The sequence below is a fragment of the Phyllostomus hastatus genome, unplaced genomic scaffold (assembly GCF_019186645.2).
Source record: "Phyllostomus hastatus isolate PE091 unplaced genomic scaffold, TTU_PhHast_1.1 phas_scaffold_93, whole genome shotgun sequence".
In the NCBI taxonomy this organism is placed as follows: Eukaryota; Metazoa; Chordata; class Mammalia; order Chiroptera; family Phyllostomidae; genus Phyllostomus; species Phyllostomus hastatus.
The window spans coordinates 19,942,685-19,957,580 of record NW_025334042.1 but is presented as its reverse complement, the minus strand read 5'-3'; the positions used below and the strand labels follow the sequence as shown (position 1 = coordinate 19,957,580).

The 14,896-nt window shown below is 51.6% G+C and overlaps 1 protein-coding gene across 1 annotated transcript; it reads left to right on the top strand.

Annotated features, from left to right (window-relative positions):
• The first annotated feature begins 408 nt into the window (after positions 1–408).
• On the top strand, positions 409–13,534 carry LOC123812654 (keratin, type II cuticular Hb5-like). Its single transcript, XM_045829434.1, is given in 11 exon segments — positions 409–831; positions 3,538–3,621; positions 3,624–3,748; positions 5,184–5,244; positions 6,260–6,355; positions 7,002–7,166; positions 7,423–7,548; positions 9,647–9,867; positions 11,384–11,415; positions 12,128–12,264; positions 13,420–13,534. Coding segments are annotated over 11 exon segments (1,512 nt in total). The 3' UTR covers positions 13,462–13,534.
• The last annotated feature ends 1,362 nt before the right edge of the window (positions 13,535–14,896 follow it).

Below are 14,896 nucleotides of genomic sequence, written 5' to 3'. Positions count from 1 at the left end.
TATGACATGGGACCCTTCCAGTCTCAGGAATGTGCTGGCCCAGGCCTCTGCTTGCCTATGTGGGATAGTGACCTGAGGTCTGCTCACAGGGCTGGAGAAGACTTAGGGCTGGATAGATATGTCTAGGCTTGTAGGGTTGAACACGCAGGGGACAGGTTTATTGGAATTTAGGATCTCCTTGATATACCATTAAAGGTGGCAAGTTTCAGCTTTCCTTCTCAATTTTCCCCTGGGGGTGATTCTCACGCTCATAAACGGCATTAATAACTTTCTCCTGCCTTTCATGTTGTAGGGAGGCCTGTCGTCGTCTGCCCTATAAAAGGCAGGAGCACTCACAGGTCTCTGGCATGAGACCTGGTGTCCTTCGGTCCCCTCCACTTTCCCTGGCATTGCCTGCAGAGCAGAGGCATGGCGAGCCGTTCCTACCGCATCAGCTCTGGCTACGGGGGTAGGAATTTTAGCTCCTGCTCTGCTGTCATGCCCAAGCCTGGGGCTCACAGCTGTGCCAGTGCCATGGCCTACAGAGGGGGCAGTCCTGGGGGACCGGGCTACAGGCGCCTCGGGGGCTTTGGCAGTCGGAGCCTGTGTGTCGTGGGGTCCCCACGGATAGCAGTGAGTTGTGTGCGCCCCCTCTGCAGTGGGGGAAGCTTTGGCTACAGAGCAGGCGGCCTTTGTGGGGCCAGCCCGCCCTGCATCACCACTGTAACAGTCAACGAGAGCCTGCTCACACCCCTCAACCTGGAGATTGACCCAAATGCACAGTGCGTGAAGCACGAGGAGAAGGAGCAGATCAAGTGTCTCAACAACAAGTTTGCTGCCTTCATCGACAAGGTGGGTTTGTGGGTTGTCCCTTGGGGCTTGTGGCTTAAGAAGCGACAAGGGACTTGGAACACAGTGACTGGCTGGGCTCAAATTCTAGGGGTCCCAGCCCTGCTGTGGATGAGCATGTGGCCTCAGGAATGTGGCTGAATCAGGGTCTTGGTTGTTAAATGCTGCCATGAAAGTCAAAATTGCAACAATGGATGTGAAACCACTGGCCAGAGCAGATGGTTTACTGCTGCTGCTGACCTTGCCCAGCAAGATCTGAATGTGTGTCTGGGGCCCCACTCTCTGGGTCTCAGCCATCACACAGTGGGGGGGTGGGCGGGGTGGGCATCTCTGCTAAGGCTGGTGTCTGACCCTGCTCCTGACGGAGATGCTGCCATCCCCAGCACGCAGAGGGAAGCCAGGACAAAGAAGGGCTGGAAGCTCCTTTCCTGCTCATTCCTCGTGGGGACACTGGTAGGAAGGCTGTGAATTCCCAGGACTTCTGCCCCAGGTGCCCTCCCCCCAAACACTGACACAGATGAAAGACAATGAGTTGAAACACTTAAGGGAAGTCCCTGGAGGGGCTGTTGAATCACACTTTTCCACTGTTGCGGTTTCAGAGCCCTCCTGTTGCTGGATATACAGCTCTGGTTTTCTTTGATTCAGTGATACCCCCAGAGCCTGCAATCTGAAGTTTGGGGGAGGATAGCCTCTGGAGTCCAAGTGAAGAAAGGCTCATCTCCTTTTTTCAGTACTCCATGGTGTGCACAGCTACACCCAGAAGGTGCACACTGGGCAATGTGGGTAGGAGCTTTGGTCCAGATAGAGGCCACCACCAGAAATAGGCAGATCTGCAAGCGAAGGTGCTGTGCATCAGTTCTTAGCATGCTGCTGGCTGTCCAAACCACTCTTCCTTTCCATTGGTACACAGAAGCTGACCCTAGGATCATAAGGGCTACTCATTGCATGAAGACTCTCACAAAGACAGATGAGGGGAAGGTTGAAATCCAGCGCTTGCTCTGCTCACCAGGCTGTGTGCCCTGGCAGAGGGCTACATCTCCTGGGAGGGAGTACCTTTTCCTAATTTGCTCAAAAACATGGTGAGGACCCTGAGCATGCAGACTTGAAAGGAATCTTTGCATGTGGCCTTTTGGGTATCACCCTCCCCAGGATTGCTGCCAGCCACTCACCTCCTCCCAACATTCTTCCTTTAGGATGAGCACCAGACACACAAGGTGCATCGATGTGGTGGGTTTAAGCCTGCAGAGCAGGCAGGCCAGAGAGCCGCCCTCACCACCTGGTGACCCCCAGGCAGGTGCCTTTTGGGTAATCAGGGTTTTGGTTGCTTTTTCCACAAGCATGGGCTGTTCATTGGGTTGCTTTCTTTATACTAGGCTTGTGCTCCTAGAAGTTTAGGGCTTGAAAGGAGATCATAGTTTAGGACCAGCACCTGCATGGTGCCTGGTGGGTGAAGCCAAGCCGAGAGGCGTGCCTGCCGACAGGGGCGGCTGCTGCCACTCACCTCCAGCCACGGGCCCAGCATTGCCTGAACGTCCGGTTTGTCAAGGTCGGGGAACTCTAGAGTCTTGCCTGAAGTCACTGAATTATTAAATGTTGGTAATTAATCAGATTTTTATAAAACAGTGCAGCCAAATAAAACATGCCTATGGGCCAGATGGGGCCTGGGAGCTGCCCGTGTAAATGGACCATGTGTTCCTGCTGCCTCGGTCTGCAGTGAGGCTCAGAGAGAATGAGGTGCAGTGTCTCGGTTGGGGGCGAGTTAGGTGGTGGGAGACCTCCTAACTGCTGGTCCCAGATTCTCCCTTGGGGGCCCCCAGAGGCAGAGTGAAGGAAGGTCATGGTGGCTGCATTTTTAAATCACTGGCATAAAAATTCCCACAAACTTAGCAGCTTAAAACAACATACGTTTATCTCATGAGGCTGAAACCGAGCTGCCAGCAGGGCTACAGTTCTTTCTGGAGGCCCTGGGGAGGCCTGTCTCCAGGGACGTTCAGGTTCTTGGCGGAACTGAGTTCCGTGTGATCACAGGTCTGAGGTCCCTGTTCCCTGAGGTCCCTGGCTGGTTGATGGGGTGGGGGGTGTCCTCAGTTCCAGAGGCTGCCTGACTGCCTGCCATCACTGATTCATGGCCCCCTCCCCGACTTCAGAGCTGGTGATAGTGGTCGAGTGTTTCTGGCTTCTCGTGTTCAAAACCTCTCCTCTGCTTCCTTCTTCTGGACATCTCTCTCATTCTTCTACCTTCCTCTTCTGTGTTGAAAGGTGACTACTGTAGGGCCCACCAGGGTAATTCAGGATGATCTCCTGATTTTCAGGTGCATGACCTTAATTCCATCCGTAAGGTCCCTCTCTCCTGTACTGCCACATAGGTTCCAGGGATTAGGACATGGCCACCTTTGAGGGCTGTTTTTGACCTACCACATGCAGTCTGCAGTATTTTTTCAGGATCAGATGTTATTTCATTCTGTGCAGAATAAACAAATCACACACACGAATTGGGTGCTGTTTCTGGGAGATGGGGATGGGGTGAGGGGAAGTTATTGGGGAACAATTGTGAGCTGTACTTTCAGACTTTGCAGATGATTGGTCTTCGGGGGAGGCCACAAGCTGCTGCAAGTCAGGGTCCACCCCCAAGGGCAGAGAGAGTTCTGGAGGGGCCAGGCTCCTCCCCTGACTCCCCACTGAGTTTCCTTCCTCATCCCTGGGCGGCAGGTGCGCTTCCTGGAGCAGCAGAACAAGCTGCTGGAGACCAAGTGGCAGTTCTACCAGAACCGCAAGTGCTGCGAGAGCAACTTGGGGCCCCTCTGTTCAGCGGCTACATCGAGACGCTGAGGCGGGAGGCCGAGTGCGTGGAGGCCGACAGCGGGAGGCTGGCTTCAGAGCTCAACCACGTGCAGGAGGTGCTGGAGGGCTACAAGAAGAGGTAAGCATGATAGAGCCAGGGTGGTTATAGAAGTGGGGTAGATCTTGGCTGGGTCCATACAACTTTCCTGGAGGCAGACATGTTTGAATGTCAGGGTCATTCAAGGCAACCAGTCAGATGGTTCTCTTCATCAGTCTGCTCCATATTGTCCGGGCTCCAGGCTCTTGCAGCTAGCTCATCCTCGGGACTGGGCAACGCAGTCAGGAGAGAAGGGGTCCTCCTAGCCTGGGAGGGGTGGGACGTGCATCCAGGGTGCAGACTGACGCAGAGATTGAGAGAACAAATGAAACAGGAGGACAGAGATCAGCAGGGCAGGAAAGCTGGATGTGAGAGGCAGTCAGCGCCAGGATGGGTGGAAGGGAAAGATCCTGGAAGAGAAATCCCGAAACGATCAGGCTGATGCCATTCAAGATATCTGATAAAGTTGGATACTTCTTTTGTTTACACTGCACATAAATCATCAGGCTTTGTTCAGCAAGGCTCTGCAACTCAAAAGTCCATGTAAATCTTTTATTTTAACCTGCCTTGTTTAGTTTATCCATTATCTAGTGTTACCCACGGGATCACTTAACTTGCCCCACTCTATCTGGTAGATGCAGACAGAGTGATTTTGACATAATCACTTCTGGTAATTCTAACTGGAAGTAATTGGATTCCTGGTCTTGGAAGGTCAGGTTTTGCCATCCAGATAGACACAACAATGGGTCTTCACTTCCCCTGGGGGCAGGGGATGCAAATACAGACACAATTCTGTTTGCAGGTGTCAAAGGTCGTCTCCCACTCTGGGGGTGTGAGGGCCGCTAATCACAGAGCTCAGAGTTTACAGCAGCCCCCAATTACCCTGTAATTACAAAGTTGTGGAAACTATGCTCTGGGAACTTTGGTCTCCCTTATCAACAGGGGTGAGATTGGTGGGAATAAGGCCTCATGGATAAGAGCAAAAGAATACTCAGGCTGGAGGAGGAGGGCGGGAAGTGTCCCCCAGCAGCCTGGACAGAGTGGGTGGCTTCCAGTGTTTCAAGTCCTCGGATATTGGTGGGGGGGGGATGGGGAAGAATGTCATGGACTTCATGGGCTTTGTGTCGTGCACAATTTTAGGGATGCAGGACTCCTTAGAGCACCTGTCTCATTCATCCCACAGACTTTCTGAGTGCCTTACTGCATACCAGACAATTTAACCCAAGATGCAGAGAGAGTAAATTACTTGCCTGAGCTTTTGCAGGGACTTCACTTCCAAACTTGGACCAGAAACCAGGGACTTGGACACCATGTTCAGAGTCCTTTGGTGGGTTCTTTGTGGCTGGGAAATAGAAGTTGAGAGAGACTAAGCCTCTTCTCCCAAGGTACACAGAGTCAAAGGCAGAACCAGGGAGTCTTGAAAACCTAGGTTCACTAGCCAGTGCACAGCCCGCAGCCCTGTACTCTCTCTCCTCAGGTATGAAGAGGAGGTGGTCCTAAGGGCCACGGCTGAGAATGAGTTTGTGGTGCTGAAGAAGGTGAGTGACTCTTCCTCTGTGTCTAGCAGCTATTGCTTGAATGGTGGATGCTTGAGACATGATCGAGGTCATGTTAGTCCTGTTGGGGTGGCAGGGCACTCATGTCCCCTGGCAAATGGAGGCTGGTTCAGCTTGGAAGCCATCATGGCCCCAGTGCAAGGACCGAGACCATGTTGATGAGGCTTCTTAGAAAGGAAACCTCATCATACTGCTGTCTGACTTTTCATAAACTCTCTGACTCACTGAAATGGCCACTTCAAATCCATTTCGCTCTCCTGTCGACATCGCCTCCCAGCTGGTTCCCAGCTTCCCAGTGATTTTGTGAGCTGAGCGGTGGCAGTTGCAGATGATGAAAAAACCAAAAGAAAAAAAACTGCTAATAATTTCCCTTTTGTTTCAAATTGTTGAGTTGATGTGTATACTTGTGTAGTTTGACAAATAATGTGCTTACCAGCTGTCTTATTTGTGAGTAATCACAGAAAGGAGAGAAGGCCGGTAAGAAAAACAACAACACAACATCTGCCCATAGAGGTGTGACCTTGGTCTCGGGCAGCAGAGTCAGCTACTTGGGTGGTGGGTGTTGCCTGGCCTGGGTGCCGAGGACGACCTACCGGGGAGGTGCACCTGGGGTTCTGTGGCCACCACAGGGTCATGTTCTGTGGGCCAGTTCGGCTTAGTGGCAGCAGCCTGAAGTTTTGGGTTTTGATCTTAGGCTAGCATCTTCCTCAAAATCCCCAGATCTGGAGGAACTGGGAAAAGTCTGTAGGGGCCAGACTTCTCTTCACTTTCTATCTGACGTGGTCTCACTGATGTTTGCAATGGAAGGTAATGGCAGTGGCAGATATCAAAGGCCTTGTCCCTACTGGCGGGGCCCTGAAGGTGGCTTATTATTGTAGGTTGGATAGCCAGGGGCACGAGGCCGGGCCAGGAGGTGGCGTCAGAGTGCCACTGCAGAGTGCAGTGTCCAGGGACACAGAGTGACCCACACCCCACGCTCTCCTGTCTCCTCCACCAGGACATAGACAGTGCCTACCTGCGTAAGGCTGACCTGGAGGCCAACGTGGAGGCGCTGAGGGCGGAGATGCACTTCCTGCGGGCCCTCTATGAGGAGGTGAGTCTCCCTGCCTCTGGAAGAGCCATGGAGAGCGGAGGCAGAGGAGGGTTTTCCTTGGTTCTAGGGAAAGTGGCCCATTCGTTACTCGTCTAGGATCTCAACATCCTTTCCTTTTGTGACCGAAGGAGATTCTTCTCTTGTTTAGGCCTCCTTTCAAAATGACAGTGGATGCTGTCTTTCCTTTGATGATTTGAAAGTCTGTAATTCACCGCCTGTCTACACAGCACAACATGAAGTAGAGATTTGATAATAGAGGCATATAGTAGATATGATAATAGTTATAGTATGAAAACCCAGGGCTCCAAATCTGGCCACTGCCTGGTTGGCTGGACTAATACAGACGCTACAGCTGATCTGGAGAGTTTAGGCTTCAGGCACAGGAGTCCAGGTTGTTCATGACCATGGAAACCTGCCTCTGTGTATCCCAGCATTAATGAAATTCTGTCTTACTCGTTGCCTGGAGGCATGGCCCACATTCCAGCCTTTTCTTCTTAAAGCTACACTTAAAATTTCCCTAACTGGCCAGTAGTTTTCTAATTTAATTCCTAAAGTTTCAGAGTTGGGACCATGCTTTGGATTACCTGGAGAGACAGGAATTGGAAGGGAATTTGGAGCTGAGGGCCCTGGCTGTTGTCTCCTGCAGGAAATCCAGGTCCTTCAGTCACAGATCTCTGACACCTCGGTGGTGGTCAAGATGGACAACAGTCGGGAGCTCAACATGGACTCGGTTGTGGCCGAGATCAAGGCTCAGTATGATGACGTGGCCAGCCGCAGCCGGGCTGAGGCCGAGTCCTGGTACCAAACCAAGGTAAACTGGAGGACTGGGCTGTCCTGCTGGGCAGGGAAGACAGCCAAGAACCCAGCCTTCCCTGGGAAAGGCACCCAGCACTCTGAGGGGCTGCCGCTGAGGTCTGGGTTCAGAGCAGAGGAAGGAGGTGGGGCTGTCTCAGAGCAGCAGGCTGGTTAATCTGGGCTAGGGAGCAGCGGTCAGTGGTCTCCTGGGACACCCTCCATCCACGTGGCGATCATTGGTAGTTTCCTCATGTTTGCCTCCCAACCCTCAGTGTGAGGAGATGAAGGCCACAGTGACCCAGCAGGGTGAGAACCTCCGGAGGACCAAGGACGAGCTCAACGACCTGAACCGCGTGATCCAGAGGCTGACAGCAGAGGTGGAGAATGCCAAGCAGCAGGTAGGGGGACACGGAGAGCCACTCGGCACACCTGCTGCTTCCCATCTGCTTTCTGCTCTTCTTCTACCTTGAAGGGCCCTGCTGCCCTTGGAGAGGCTGGTATTTTAACCACCTGCGCCTAAAGGACCAACAGTCCACAGGACATTCTGGGCAGAAGATTGGCCCGTCGACTTAACACATGTCCTCACGGTTCCTCTCCCACACATATATTCACGTGCAAACACTGTATACTTAAACGTTTTAGTGTTTTAATTGCACATGATGATATTATACCATAAACTTTATTTTGATTCTTTCCTTTGCCAGTTGACATTATGTCTTTGAAATCCATGCATGCTGCTATAAATAATCTGTTTTGTTATTTCTCCTTTGTAGAATTCTGTAATACCCATAAACCATAGTTTCTTCTCCATTCCCCTGTTGATGACATTTAGTTTTCCTCCAAGTTTTTGCTACTTCAACAAGTTGTATCATGAACACTTTTGTACACATCCCCATTTACACCTACATGAGAGATGCTTGAAAGGGCAAAGCAAGAAGGGGAATTGTTGGGGTGTAAGACATTCACTTGTTTACTTCCTATAAGTACTCGCGGGGTGCCGGGCCAGTGCATGCTCCCACCGTCACTCGCGGGCCCCAGTTTCAGCACGCGCTGCCATCAGACTTTCAAATTCTTGTGCATCTGAGAGGCATGAACCAGAATCTAACTGGTATTTAAGTTTTCACTTCTCTGGTTAACTGGCGATATCGAATGTCTCCTCACACACTTACTACTCATTTGCACTTCTTCTAAGAATTGCCTGTTCATGTCATCTGCTCGCTTTCCTGTTGTGATTCCTGTCTTCTTCTCACTGCTTTGCATTATTCTTCTGTCCGTCCTATCTAGATCGTAATCCTTAGTCAGTCACACATGCTGCAATTCTCTCAGCCTGTCATGTGTCTGTCTGCTTCGCTCTGGTGTCTTTTATTGAACAGAAATCCTTCACCTGGACATAACCACATGCATCACTTCTTACTGTGAATGTGTTATACTTACAACGGTTTGCGATCATAGATGTGTCCTCTTACATTTTGCCCTGTACTAGTTGTATAGTTCTAACTGTCATGTTTAGGTCTTTAACCCACCTGAAATTTATTTTTTGTATGTATAAGACGTAGAGTTTTCATTAAAATTTTCTGCATACACTGTAACAAGAACATGTATCATGGAGCGTATTCTCTATGCACGAGCTTGTGACTCCACCTCTGCCACAGGCTGCACTCCCGCACGCCCCGGCTCGTTCCCGTCCCCCCTCCGCTCGCCGTTCCAGGCCACTGTGTGGGGTGTGTCACGGGTAACTCATTGCTGTTAACAGCTGAGGTAATGAAATACGAGAATGGTTTAGTTTCCAGAGGTGAAATTAGAGTAGATTAGGAGTCATCTTTACCTGCATGCTGGTGTGCTCTTAAAAAATGTTAATTTTATTGTTGTAAGAACACGACATGAGATCCTGACAGGTGTGAGGTGATCCTCATTGTAGTTTTGATTTACATTTCTATGATGACCAGTGATATTGTGTGTGTTTTCATATACCTGATGAACATCGCTGTCTCCTTTGGAGAAATGTCTATTCAAGTCCTTAACCCATTTTAAAAACTGAACTATTAGTTTGCTGACTTCAAAGAATGAGACCCCCTACAGTGGCCTCTGAAAACCTGAGGCTGACAATAATTAATTAGGTAGCTTAGGGGAAGTCACAGCCTCTCGGAGTCTCAGTCTCTTCATCTGCATAATGGGAATAACACGGCCTGTTCTGAAAGTGCCTTGTAGACTAATGACAGCAAACAAATATAAGATAATATCACTAATTATTGCCAGGCCTATTCCAGTGCTAACATTTCCTCCCTCTAATGGCTTCCCATGGACTTGAATTTTACAACAAAGCGGTGTAAAAATAAAGGAAGAAAGCTCCAAATGGCTATTATTTCCCTGCTTAGTTAATTTAAAAGTTGACCTTTTTGAATGGAGGAGAAATAGGATGCCCAAGGTATGGGAGACCCACCAGGGGTCCCACAGCCTGCACCCTCTCAAACTCCTTCCCTCACCTCCTTTCCCCAGCGCTGCAAGCTGGAGGTCGCTGTGGCCCAGGCGGAGCAGCAGGGTGAGACGGCTGTCAGTGATGCCCGCTGCAAGCTGGTCGAGCTGGAGGCCGCCCTGCAGAAGGCCAAGCAGGACATGGCCTGCCTGCTCAAGGAGTACCAGGAGGTGATGAACTCCAAGCTGGGCCTGGACGTGGAGATCGCCACCTACCGCAAGCTGCTGGAGGGCGAGGAGAGCCGGTGAGGATGGGACTCAAGGTCACTTCCCAGCCCCACCCAGACTGATGGCATTCAAACTGGGAAATACTCTAGAGATCATGGGGTCCAGCCATTTCCCCATTTTTCAGATATAGAAACTGAGGCCCAGAGAGGGGAAGGGCCTGGTCCAAGACCACAGCTAGTTAGAGGCTGAGCTGAAATGATACCAGTCTCCTGGTTAGCACCCCAGTGATCTTTTCCCTCCTACACTGCCCTCCCCTCAGCTGTACCGAAAGCCCACTCCAAGGCAACGACTCTACCCTGCAGCCCGAAAGGACGTTTCTGCAGTCACATCTCAGTGGGTTGTAAAGGCTGCAAGCATTCGGAAGACTCGTTAAAGGCCATTTGATTTGGGAGGTGCAGACATGAATCCTATGAACCTAGATACTCTGGTGCTCAGGACCAGTGAATGGAAATGAGCAGCACAGGCGACGACAGAGGCAGGCACAGGTCCAGCCTCCAGGTGCGGGGGTGGGGAGTGGGGGGTGGATAGTGTCCCAGGGAGGCTGTTGGAGGCACCTCAGAAGACGAGGTAGAAAACGGACAGGACACTTCAGGCTGTGCTGACAGTTCCAGCTGTGAACTAGAGGCAGGTGAAGTCTGCCTGGGAGGGAACAATGTGGCTTTACACCTGGGATGGTGCCTGCGCTCCTAGCCTTGAGGCTGCCGAGTCATCCTCGCCTCCTGGCTGGGTCCCATCAGTGGACAGCAGGCTACCCTGGGGAGTAGAGTGTACAAGGTTCAGGTCACAAACTGTGAGCCACGTCTGGGTTCAAAGCCCGGCACTAGCTGTGAACCCCCTTGCCTCAGTGTCCTCATCTACAAAATGGGTAATCGTAAGACCCACCACTTAAGGCTTTTGCAAGGGTTAAATAAATCAATGGAACATAGTAAGCAAAAGTAATAGCTGGTTATTACCGGAATAAGAATATCTCTATCCAGGGTAGCCAGGCAAGGCTGCACCCATGCTCCCCGTGAACATGGTTAGTGTCTGAAATCTGACGTGAGGGGCACCCAAGGCAGCTGGCCATGCTGCTGGACTTGCATCATGCCTGACCAAGGCAGGCAAACTTTTACACTCATTTCCTCAGGACTTTGGGTGAAGCTAGCAGAGCCATCTCCTCCTTTGTGGCCTTAACTCATCCCATCCACCAGTATTCTGTGAAGCACTTGGCCTTTGCATAGTGAAACTTTCATTGTGATAATAATCATTAGTGTATTGATAACTCAGTCATATAATGAATAATGTACTGTCTCCAACACATGAGATTTTGAAAAGCTTAGTGGATTTTGCTTTGCATACTGTGGCCATTGACCTTTCAATATGCCTGTCCTTTGGGGATCCCAAGGAGCAGAGCCAACCCTGATGCTGTCTGCAGAGTGTGGACAGCCTGACCCCAGCCCCTCACCCCCTCTCCCCTGCTTCAGGAAGGAGAATAGGCCTGCTGCAAGGGCAGGAGAGCTCGGTTCTAATGCTCACTCTCTCCTCTACCTGCAGGCTGTGTGAAGGCGTGGGCTCAGTCAACATCTGTAAGTTGGGGGTGTGTGTGGACATGGTTCTTTTGGGTGTTGATAGTCTTAATACTAGGTTGCATCTAAATAGCAACTGAACCTCTGTCTGTGGGGCTCGGGGGAGGGTGGTGGTAGCTGAGGCCTCTGGGATCTGGACAAACTGTTGGTCCAAAATGTTTGACCCCACATGGATCCATCTGGAACATCCATGGAGTCTAGGCTGATGAATGCGGCAAATTCTGCCCATCCCCCCACAACTGGTTCGGCAAAAACAGCCTAAGTCTTTCAATTTCACACAGAACACTCCTTAAGTGGTGCAGTGTTTTCATAAGAAGAGACACAAGGTGTCTATTCTGATCATTTGGGGCCGCTGCAGGCAACTCTCAGATCTTTATGTCTAATGGTCCCATGTGCACACAGAGCCTAGGTTGGGCATCTGTCTCTTGCCCTCATCTTCCCAGCAACCATATTTCTAGATAATTCCTCTGCTGCGATCATTGGTTCTTGCTCAAAGATTGAATAAACACATCTCAACATTAGTCTGGTTCAAGCAGAGTCAGGTGCCCATTCTCTGACCACGCTCCTTCGAGAAGCAAATGGCAGTGGGTTTAAAAGGTTCATGTTGTCAGTCCCTTGGAGTGTGAAGAGAGCTAATTACTGGTTCCCCAAAATTCAGGGTCATACCATGTCTGGGATGGAGAGAATTCTGACCCGGTGTCCCCACTTACAGGTGTGAGCCGTTCCCAGGGCGGTGTGGTCTGCGGGGACCTCAGTTCCACGGTCCCTCGTGGCCTGGGCGGCGTGGCCATCGGCAGCAGTGCCCTGTGCGCCCCCTCGGTGGCTGGGCCCTGCTCCAGTGCAAGATCTGTGCGGTTTGCATAGCAGGGGTAGGGTGGGGGCTGGGGGTTGGGCGTGGGTGTGGGGGGCCGGGACTCTGGGTGGATGAGGTCTGATGGGGCAAGGGTGGGGGACATCAGGGCGAAGTCTTTTTTCTCTCAGGCCCAAATGTCAGTTTTGTCATTTCCTCATACTGGGAACCCACACTGACGCTCAGTTTCCTTCTTGTTGGAGTTTCCTCTGAGTGCAAACCCTGGGTTTGGCATTATTGCCACTTCCACTGATTCCCTCCTCCTCACGGTCCGGGAAAGGGACGTAAAGGCTTTTTGATACAAACGGAGTAGTCACTTTTCCTCCCAACTAACTGCAGGTTAGCAGACATTTCCCAGGGAACTGACCAAGTGCCAGGCCCTCTGGGATGGGAGCCAGGGCGGGGATGGCAGTGTGTGGGCAGCCTCCGGGCCCTCTGCCCTCGATGAGGCTGTGTGTGTCCTCACCTCAGTGCGGAGGGGCCCTGGGGGACTGCAGCTGAGGGAGACCCTCACTGGATCTGAGAGACTGTCTGTCCCTAGAGTGTCCCCAACCACTCATACATCAGGATGGGAAGACTGACGGAGGCTCCTCTGCATCTGCTGAGAGTTTTGTTTTCCGTGCTTTGGAATTTTACTGTATTTGGGTGATTCCTGTTATGGCTCCTTTTGTCTTTTGGTGTGTCTGTAATTAAAAGGCTAATGGCTTTCTCCTAGTTAACCAAGTTAAAGTCTGCCTTTCTCCTCCTCCTTCCCCACTGCCTACCACTTTCCCGATTGTTTTAGTGCTTCTGCAAGTGTGGTCCCCAGACCACAACTTATATCAGCATCTGGGGTGGGGGGATGGATGAATTTAACGAGTTCCCAGGTGACTCCTCTAAGAACCAAAGCTGAGCACTGCTGGTTGCTGTGGGCCGGGGAACAGGAGCATTGGGTAACTCTGACTGTGGAGCAGGCTTTCCCTCAGACTCTCACAGGGTCAGGTTCGTCTCTCCGCAGAAGGTCAGAGACAGTCTAGCACACCCAGGCTGGGTACGGTGGAGACAAAGGTAGGAAAGGGGAGAGAAGGGAGCCTGTGCACAAGCAGCTGCTAAATATATCACGTATGTATTTCATTCATCATTCCAGCAACAGTCTTATTATCTTCGTTTTGCAGGTAAGGAAGTTGAAGCCCAAAGAAGTTAAGCAGCTTTACTGAGGTCACACAGCTAGTCCAGGATCCAAACAGAGAGTGTAGAGAATGCCAAAGCTCATACACTTTCCACTGTCACCCCAATTTTCCCTTCAGGCCAAACACCCTGGCTCAGCAGAATGCCTCCGGATGAGGGGTTCTAACTGGTCCCACCTCACTAGTCTGACCCTGCGGAGAAGAGAGATGGAAGGCGACATAGAGGAGCCTCCCGGAAGTGTTTGTAGAAACACCTCCCATAGCCTCTGCTCTCCGGGGATCTTGGACAGACCTCGTTATGGGGTGGTTAAGTCAGGTGTCCTATGTGGGAACCCAGAACGAAAACTCAGACCCCTGTTGGAGGGCGTCTTCCCTGATGGCCTGGATGGGGGTCATTGACTGGGGGGCTCTGTGTCTGACCTGTTCTTGAGCTGACGGTCCCGAGAAGTGCCCCCTGGGGCAGTCTGTTTAGTGTCCCTGCCGATGCAAATGCATCCCCCAGGTGTGATGAGATGGAGAGAGGGCTTTCTATGGGCAACTTTCTTTCACTTGTTTTACAGGAAGAACTCTACTTCTCCCATCTTTTTTTAATTTGGGATTAAAAAAGATTTTAAAAAAGCCCTGAATGGGTAGAGGATGTTTTACCACAAGAATATATATTTGATCTCTAGACATAGAAAAGCCTTTCAGCTGTTTTCTCCCTGGCAACGCCATCCTTCTGACGCCTCCAGCACGTGTGCCCAGGGAGCACATCGACCCTCTGGGACCTTGGGAGGACCAAGGCTTCTCTCAGTGCAGTGTCCCCTAGTCTCTGCTTCCTGGACTTAGAGGGTCTGCATTCTGGGCGTGTCATGGCCTGGATCCCACCAAGGGGTGCAGTCAGGTCCGGTGACTACCAGGTCTTCTGTGAGGAGCGACAGGAGTCCCGCCAGGCGGCTGCTGCGGTGGGAGGGTTGTGGGGGGCGTCTAGGGGAGTGTTTGCTGTTTCTTTCTGTTGGTGGCCATGAGGATATGTACGCAGACACATATGTGTGCCTCTCGGGTTTTCTCCATTACTTCAGGCCCAGCCTCACCCTCCGAGTGCTGCCCCCACCACACTCCGTTCCCTGGCGGCTGGCCCCTCATGCCACTGCCCCAAGAGCACCAAGGGAAGAAGAGCGGGCATGTTGGGGGGCACTTGGCTTTTGAACAAAGTAGAAGTGGGCGGGGACTTCTGGGGGCACAGAGGGGTGTGGTGGGGGGGCCAGAAAGTGGTGTGAGGTGATTGTGCACTAAGCCTTTCCCACCGCAAGTCTCCCCTCCCAAAGAGAGCAGAACTTAGGGCAGGTGTCCCCGTTGCTCCAATTTGCAGCGAACAAAACACTCCATTCTGTCTCCTTTAATGTCCACATTCCTGAGAGCGGCAGGGCTGTGAGTAGGCACACAGGGGGAATTCCCAGGTGGTCATTTCCTATGTCCACGTGCA